Genomic DNA, 8,905 nt, shown 5'->3' with positions numbered 1-8,905 from the left:
TTATGACTAACAGCCCCAAGGGATATATAAACCAGGCTGCGCACCAAAGCCCTCCGACCAGGGAGCGTCTCTTCCGCAGCCTGGGCCAGACTGGCACAACCTAAACTCTGACTTTGCCATCTCTTGGATGGAGGCAAGCGCGTTTAATGCGGAGTGGAGGAAAAAACTATCCCAGAGAGGAAAAGCTGCTCCCTATTCCCCCTATTTTGTGCAGTTTCACAGCAGCTCTTTGACATAAAATGGAAAACAAGAGTCTCGTAACGGTTAGACAGGATGGAAGGGTCCCAATTTCCTATGGAAGCCTAGGTCAGCACAGAAGATTTTCTGCTGGAGCCAGTCCTGTCCCTGCTAACCATGGCAGCTTTCCTCTCTACCAGCAGCCAAAAGACAGTAACAATCCCAACCTGTCTGTGTCTGTTTCAAAACGAGGTATTTCTCTCCCTCAGAAGGATGTCATGAGGCAGAGTTCCTCACTGGTTATGATGCCTTTCCAAGAGCAACAGATGAACAATAAACAAAGGCAAAATATCGTTATGACGACTTTGGGGGAATCTCAGAAGATCCTTAACACCACAGGAAAGCGCAAACAGGATCGAGGCACTTTGCGAAACTTCACATTCTTTGCATTTTCTCCTCTAAGCAAAACTGCCCATTTTTAGAGTACATGCCACTATCGCTCCCTCTTCGAAGCACATAGATCAGCCTCCTGCCTGACACTGCTCAGTGAATTCAATTTTACAAGCTCTCGAAGTCACCTGCAGTGAAACAGCCACTCTGCACTCCAAGATCTCAAACCACAGCAGCCACAGTTATTTGGCCTGGGCTTGCAAGGAATCTCTCGAGATATCTCAGCCACCAAACAGCTGCTCTTTAAAAACAGCCTCTCACAATAGCTCAGGGTAAGCGAGCAACGCTGATAGGTTCAAAATTGCCAGAAGTTGCATCAACAGAATGGAATTTGGCCAGACCATTTGGGATTAACACCCTGAATATTGCAAAAGAGCCATGAAAAGCTCTGCATTGAGAGGAGAACCATCAAAGCATCCTCTAAATAACTGCAGCGCTCTGCCCTACCCACCACTCCCCAGATGCTTTTGTATCACAGGGGCTCTTCCTGCCTCCCACCCCCTGGTCCAACCACACCCTGTTCAGCTTGAAAAAAAACAGAATAAACGAGGAGGAAGAAAGTAATTTTTCTCTTTTCACTTGTTAGGTAAATCAGTTGTTGGTTGGTTGGTTTGGGTTTTTTTTTTAACCATCAAAAAACCTCCGAAACTCCAGAAAAACACCTCCAGCTCTACTTCTTGCCAAACACCATGCTAAGCCAACCAATTCCAATTTGATGTTCAGTCCTCTCACTTCACCTAATCTTGTCAAAACATTTTCATCTGTTAGCACTGCCACAGGACTGACATTCAGAAATGTTTTGAGGCCACTATAGAAATACTTGCTAGAAACATCCAAAGGTGGTGTTAAAAAAAAAACAAAAAACAAAAACAAAAAAACAAAACCAAAAGACATTTACTAGTTTCCACAGGACTTTTCCTTCATCACTCCAACTGAGACTCAATATTTCTAAAACTCTATACAGCATTTACTCACTGCATCAAAGCAAAGAACCCTGAAGTACAAATTGGGCTTGTGCGTTGAATCCCCTCAGAGCGGGTTCTTAATCTGCGGGTGTTTGCGAAAAGCGCGACTGAGGCAATGCAACCCAAGAGAGGGACGGCAGGACAAGCAGGAAGAGAACCTGGATACCATCATGAACTAGAGTTCAAGAAAGCTACACTAGAAGTATCTGTGTTTCAGGTGGCTCAGAATGCGCCGTCTGCAATCAAGAAGCAGCAGCTGGCAGCAAAGGAAAGGAAACCGGAGGGGCTGTGCACACTAAAGAAGTTTTAACTGACTTGACAACAGCGGGACAGAGGCACCTGTGCAACGTGGAGAAAAGCCTACGGTGCCAACAGCAGGCCCCAGAGCAAAGAAACAAGAGCTGTGCGGATGCAGTGGTCGGAAGTGACGTTAGGTTAAGCAGCACCAGCTCGGCCAGGATCCCTCTCTGATCCAGGGCAAGCACAGGAATTCACCCACTTTATCGGGCACCTTTTCAGAGCACAGTCTCTGCTAGGTACTTGTCTGCTTGCTCCCCGCTCTCCCCGCTAAATGTGCGCTGATAGTAGAGGAGACAGAGAAAAAAAGCGCTCAGTTGAACAGCTTCCAGCAAAGCAGTTCAGTGTCTTCAGCAGAACTGCAGTCGCCTTCTCCTTCTTGGTCGCAGGAGGTGATTTCCCACAGGCTGGTGGAGCTCCGGGAGCTGGGACATTCCCACATGCTCATGACAGAGCACAGCCATGTTTCCCCTCCTCCAGGAGAACACCAGGCAGCTGCACACATGCCCCCTTCAGCCTTCCTTCCTCGTAGCGCAGTCGGTGTTCTTCAGGGCACACAGCAGGCTGCAGAACAGCTCGTACCAAAAGAAGACAAGGCCAGTAGAGACAGCAGCCTTCAGCAAGCTGGGTGAAAGGCCCTTAAAGAATCCACCCGGGCCCTCCTCTCGCATGATCTGCCTTACGCAGTCCGTAAGACCCCTATACGTCCGTACCTGGGAGCGAAACGGCGAAAAGGTTAAACGAGAAAACTCCAGGGCAACTTACCTGGAAAAGAACACAGAGATCCCCAAACTCTACCAGAGCAACATAATCTAGAAGGCAGCCTGGAGATGACTTTCTGGCTGCTGTTATAACTAACTGAAAGTTTCAGAGCGCCAGTTTGTAGAGAGCGGGGCAGAGGAAAAGCCATCCGCAATGGCTTACGCAAATCGTTCTAACTGAACACCTGCAAAATCTCCATGCTACAGCAGCATGTATGACCTACGGGACAAGTCTGTGAAATTATTATTTCAGATTGTGCTGCTGCTGTTTTCCATCCCCTTCACTCTCCAAGCAGGGACATGTTCTCAGTTTTCTGACAGAAAGAAAACACAGCTACAGCACTTAGAAGTCTCTAAATTAGCTGTCTGTGTGTCATCGTGTCACACTGTGAAGGTTGAACATCTTGTGACACATCCATATTAAAACCAAATTCTGTACCTCACTGGAAGAGGAAAAGCATCCAATGCAATGGGTTAAGACTTCAAATTCCTATCCCAGAGTTTCTTGAGGTACAGACTGATTTGCTTCTCAGATCCAAAGAATTTTAAGGAAAAAAGAAAATGTTCACATTTCATGGAAAAAAAAAAGTTCACTGAAAGATCTGTATTTGTCTTACAGTGTACTTTGAGGAGGTGGTAAGGACAGTGCTAAAGAACAGCAGAAGTACTTAATTTGCTTTGAATTTCAGGATGTTCTGTACATAAGACATGCTGAACACCTGGTGCTTGTTCCTTCTATCAAAATATTAATTGCAGAAAAGGATCCTGACACCCAGGTGACCCCAGCATAAAGTTGGTGTCATCCTCTACAAGTAATTTGGTCCTGAATCAGAAATACCAAGCTGCAACTAGAAAAGTAAATCAAAACCCCTTTGCCTGCCTAACTTATCCCCAGCTGCAAGCCAGCCAGCCTGATGGAGATGGATGAGAAGGCAGAGCACAGGTATGTTGGACACTGTCGTTAAAATTAACCCAGTACATTCACGCAGCTATTCCCATTACTAAGCAAGACCAATACTCAGCTCCCAGAAGTTCCCCAGGAGCTCCCAACCCGAACATGATGGGTACCACTGGGGTGAATCATCACTGCATTCTGGTGCAATGGACTGGCTCTGGATTGTCTTGATGCAAACCCACACTAATGAAAATCAGTCAATTCCAACTTTTCTCACCTGCCCAAAAGCTGCCCGGGCATGCTCAAAGCCACCCACTTGTAGTCGTTTTTTGAAGAGGTCAAAAGGGTAAGTGAGGGTTTTGCTGATGATTCCAGCGCAGCTGCCACAAACAAGGTTTTTAACGTTGCCTGAGAAGCAGAAAGGGGAGAGGATAGTGGGGAGAGAAAAAAGATTAACAGGGAGTTCTGATTAAAGGTCATGAGAGAGAAGTTAAAAATCCCTTTTCACAAGAAGTAAGGCCAAAAAGGCCCTTTAACGTTACCTCACCTATTCTGCATAGTTGGGCCACAAAACCTCCATCTGTATTCTCTGCATCAGGCTCGCAATGTACGTTGGAGCCAGGGTGTAACACCTCATCTTGGTTCATTACCCTGATTTATGCTTTTGCTCTGCCAAGTGGCATTGCACAAAGAAAACCCAGTCACCAGAGAACCTGCCACTAGCAGATGGAAAAGTTTTCATGTCCCCCAAGTAAAAGCCTGGACACTGGAAATCTTGCACTCCTGATTGCTCATACTGACTTATTCTGCATTGGAATAAGTCACAAGTTGACACTGCCTGATGACTTCAGAGGCTTGCGGGAAATGAGTTCTGTAACACTAGATTTTTGCCTGACAAACGTGAGTTCCCAGCACAAAACCACCATCAGCCTCTGCCATCTAAAAATAAATATGCAGACATGATACTGAGAAGTCCGGTTCCTCTCTTGAAGAAATTCTATTGAGGAATAAAAGCACAATGATGCTGCACACACTTTCTCTTGGGGAGGCACCAGTATCTAGAGGTGTCAAGGTGACAGGTCCCATCAGGATGGGGTTCTCTTATAATGGAGCTAGAAATCAACATAAAAATATCGAATCAAGAGCTTGGCAGTTTTAAATTAGGCCAAATTAATCCTCTTCTGTAACAGCAGTGCTGGATTCTGCAGGCAGATTTCCTGGGGAAATCGAAAAGTTCTGTCCCCACAGCAGTAATGAAACTGAGAGAAGATTACACCAGCACCATCTTCCCACAGTATGGGTAACGTGGCACAGCTCACAAAAAGAGTACCCTGGCCCATGACACTTTCCCATCCATCCGCATTTCCATCATGGTTATTCCAGAACAGGAGCTGTTCGTAAACTTGACTGTACTTACTTTGACAACATCTGTGCAGGAGTAACAATGAGATGGGAAATTGAGATACTTTTCAGATGTTGTAATGAAAAGAGTGATAGGGCAGAAAATGGAGCCTGTGTCAGTCTCCCAAACCAGCATTCATCCTCTCTTTCTCTCCAGAGTGCAGACAGCACCCTCCCAAGTGCCCACCTCCTTTCTTTCCTTCAGCTGGAATCACCCATTCAGAAATCTGTTGCAGGATGTTGTAGAAGGAGAACTGGAGACCAGCATACGGAAAGATAGCAACGATTGTGGGGGTCAAACCTCTATAGAAAGTCCGAGGCCCTTCTGTCTGGTACATCGTCACCACTGCATGGCGAAGGTTGCGATAGATCTAGACAACAAAGAAGAGGCTGACGCTCCAGTGACACAGGCTTCAAAACAGCAAACCAAAGGTCAGGCTGTTTCCCAGTGACGGGGACAGGCATTTCCCACTGCCCAAAATATGACTGATGGATTTTCAGCACAAAGCGGGGAACGGATTTTGCACATCCTCACACGCTGCTCTCAGCTAAGCCCTCGTGACTCTTACAAGTAAACTGACAACCTGAACCCCCCTCTGAGCCACACGAGACTAACTGCACCAACGATCGCTAGCTCTGCACTGACAGGCCTGGGCTGACACTGTATTCCACACCCAAGCTGTGCTTCTGAGGGGGAGAAACAAGGCACAGAGCTGAGACCTGTGGCCTGAGGCCACCTTGCATCACAGACATGATTATTTACTTTTCTCTTAACAGCTCTGCTCGCTCCCGTGACAGAATTCATAGAACATATATTGTGATTCTACTGCAGGCTAAGTCAAAACCCAGAAATGGCTCTGATACAGACTCACGTAAGCCTAGTTATCACACACCTAATTAGCACGGAGACCAATTCTTGCATAGAGAAGAACGTGAAACACAGGTAAAAGGTCACTGGTTTCAAATATCACCCCCATCATTATTTAAACATGACTCTGTGCAAGTGGTAAGTTTCAAACACACAATGTTTGACAGACTGGGGAGAGCGTTCTATACTCGGCCAGAGCCGAAATGAAAATTGAGTTATCCTTTTAAGGGCAGCTTCTCCTTTCTGGATCACCTGTCAGGCGTCAAACACAATCAGGAGCAGCAAGAAAGCTGTGTCAACAGCACAGAGGATAACTTGGCAACAGCACAAACACTGCCCAACAACAGCACCTGCTCCTTTATGCTAACCCACGGACTCTTACGTACTTTTCAAGCCTCCTGCAGTCATACACATGAAATATTGCAACTGCCACGGATGGTAATTCCAAACCCTGAATCCTAAGCCGTACCTTAGGTTCACCCTGAGCAGCAAAGCGGGTGCGTAGCATGTCAACAGGCTGAACTGCAACAGTGGCTGTGCAAGCAGCCAGTCCGCCGCAGACGAAGTGCACAAAGGAATCGCGGGCATTGTACGAGGTGACGTTGTGCACCAGCTTTGTCAAGCTTTCAAATGCCATGAACTTAAGAGAAACAAACATACACAGGTCAAGGAGTCAATCGTCATCGCTGACATGCATCTCCCACTCCTCTCTCATTTCACCAGAAGAGCTCCACCCACCGCTTGTAACCTCCTTCCCTCTCTGTCCTTCAAAAGTCCTCCATAACTTGCAACTTGTTGGAGCACGTGCTCAAAGAACATCTTGTAAAAATCACTGAGCAGCCCAAGAAATGCTTGGGATATTCTGATCTCTTGACACTCATGCTAAATCTTGCATTTAGAATTGTGAAAAACTCATTTTAATGCTCTGTGTGTCCTGAATAGTATTTGCCATATTACAGATACGCTGTCTGTTGCTCTTTCAACCACTCCTCGTAAAATACCTTATTAATATTTACAAACTAAGCATAACAATGCTGATTGTCTTACCAACAAGCTGCTAGGGTGAACCAAAGTAAAAAACTACACAGGTTTGCAACATAAACAGCTAAGCCACGTGTCAGGAATGAACAGGGCTTGTCTGTGACACCTGATACAGACAGAACTCGGTTTGCTCTAGCTGTGCCCCAGGCAGACCATTCAGCAAGCCCAGGAATTATACATCAGCATTATACAACTACACATCTTTGAGATCGAAGCTGGCTTGCATCAGCACAGTTTAAACCCGGACCTTCCCGCACCTGCCCATGCGGCCAGTCTGAAGAGGGGCAAAGCAGAGTCCTGTGTACGTACACTCGGCCCAGATCATGTCTGGTCACCTTACCTGAACAGCTCCGTAGCCAACTGAAAGGAACTGAGCAGGAACATGGCCCTTCCAGAAGGCTACCAACCCCTCTTCCTGGAAGATGCGCTGGACAGCTTGCAAGATGCCATGATACTTAGCGCCTGGGTTGCTGGCAGAGAGTTGCTCGATCTGAAGCTAGAGGAAAATAGAAAAAATATTTTCAACTCCATGCCCCATTTCAAAAAGGTTCAACTGTCCAATTCAGGAATTTACAACTCTTCAGCCAACCAATGCTAAGAGATGATGTTCTGCCTTCCCACAGAATCACATCTAGAATTGACTGTGGTGTTATTTACATAGGGCTCTAAAAGAATAAAAACAGGCATGCAACACAAAGATAACCTGTAGGGGTGATGGTGAAACTCAGATAGCGGAGATCATTCAGAAAAACAGAGCATAAACGATGAAAAACACCAGATCCCATTCAAACACCCAAGTTAAGTTACATAAACAGAAGCAGGGGGCACAAGATAGCCCTACTGCCTTGCATAACCTGTATACAAAGTAGGTGAGGGCTGCGAACAGCTTTAGTGCTCTCTGCTTGCACAAGTGACCTGTTCATCCAGGACAAGATCAGGTCCGCTCTGTAACAGGCTCCTTCACCTCCTGTCCCCGAAGATGCCGCGAGAGAAGTACCTGAAAGCGGATCTTGATGACATCCAAGGGGCTGATAAGGACACGAGTGACCAAGCCAGATGCTGATCCTGCTGCAGCCGCTTCCACCGTGGAGACGCACTTGGCCTCCGGGTCATAGCCGACCATGCCTGCCCGGTGTCCCCGCAGCCTGGGCAGGGGGACAGGGGCCTCAGTGAGCCCTCCCTCGCCAAGAGGCTCCTTCCCACACCACGAGTCTACAGCCTCACCCCCCTCACCTCACGGACCACCCCCATCCCAAAACTCCCCTCACCCCAAAGGCCCACAGCCCCCTCCTCTCAGCCCAAACCCCTTCCTCACCCCAAAGGCCATAAAGACCCCCCGCCCCACAACCCCCCCGCCCCACAGCACCCTCCCCTCTCCCCATAGCCCCCTCCGCCCCGCAGCAGGCACCGGAGGGGGACACGGAGCCGCCGGCGGGGGGGCTGACCGCGGCCCAGCCCGGCGCTGCGCGGCCACGGCCGGCTGCCCCCTGGGACGCCTCACCCACCCGCCGGCTGGAGCCGGTGCCTCCGCTCCGCACTGCGCCTGCGCGCCACGGCCGGGGGGGGGGGGGGGGCGCTGGGAAATGTAGTCCGCCGGCCCCGCCCCGCGGGCCCCCGCCCGAGGCAGCGCGGTGCCGAAAGGGAGCGGCTCCCGCTGCCGGCGCCTGCGCAGAGGGCCCCGCGCCCGGAGCGCCGCCGTGGCGGTTCGAGGCGGCCGCCCGGGAACGGAACGGAGCGGTGGTCGGGGCTTGTTCTGCCGCCCGGCCCCGGCCCCGCTGACCCACAGGCCCCGGGGGGGCAGCGGGACAGGGGAAGGGCCCTGAAGAGAGGCCTTGCTCCCAGTAGCCCCTCCGCCAGGGCCTCAGCCGTGGCAGGGGCAGCCGCAGCAGCACCAGCCGCTTTCCCGCCCTCTGTAAAGCACCAGGAAAGGAAGATTTTCCAAACCGTTGAGCAGGGACACAAGCACGCAACTTTGAGCAGTTCTTAACAGCATTACAAAAAAGCCAAGAGCGCTGAACCACAGTGCAAATCATTTCTCTGTTGACCTCAC

At 49.2% G+C, this 8,905-nt stretch overlaps 1 protein-coding gene across 1 annotated transcript; it reads right to left on the bottom strand.

The window, feature by feature from the left end:
* Positions 1-2,401: 2,401 nt before the first annotated feature.
* Positions 2,402-7,978, bottom strand: SLC25A19 (solute carrier family 25 member 19). Its single transcript, XM_009948856.2, has 6 exons — positions 7,853-7,978; positions 7,196-7,351; positions 6,284-6,454; positions 5,134-5,317; positions 3,823-3,953; positions 2,402-2,602 (listed from the first exon to the last, which is right to left on the bottom strand). The coding sequence occupies exons 1-6, from the start codon at positions 7,976-7,978 to the stop codon at positions 2,402-2,404; spliced, it is 969 nt and encodes a 322-aa protein (XP_009947158.2).
* Positions 7,979-8,905: the final 927 nt, after the last annotated feature.

The sequence above is a fragment of the Leptosomus discolor genome, chromosome 15 (genome assembly GCF_034619465.1).
Source record: "Leptosomus discolor isolate bLepDis1 chromosome 15, bLepDis1.hap2, whole genome shotgun sequence".
NCBI lineage: Eukaryota > Metazoa > Chordata > Aves > Leptosomiformes > Leptosomidae > Leptosomus > Leptosomus discolor.
The sequence above is the reverse complement of the archived record's forward strand: the minus strand, read 5'-3'. Positions and strand labels throughout refer to the sequence as shown.

Bases quoted from the DNA above. Each gene is read 5' to 3' on its own strand.
- SLC25A19 (XM_009948856.2), bottom strand. From the start codon at position 7,978: ATGGTCGGCTATGACCCGGAGGCCAAGTGCGTCTCCACGGTGGAAGCG. The intron at 7,352-7,852 runs GTACTTCTCTCG...ATTTTCCTCTAG, and splicing joins TCATCAAGATCCGCTTTCAG to CTTCAGATCGAGCAACTCTC. The intron at 3,954-5,133 runs GTGGGCACTTGG...TCTGCTTCTCAG, and splicing joins AGCTGAAGGAAAGAAAGGAG to GCAACGTTAAAAACCTTGTT.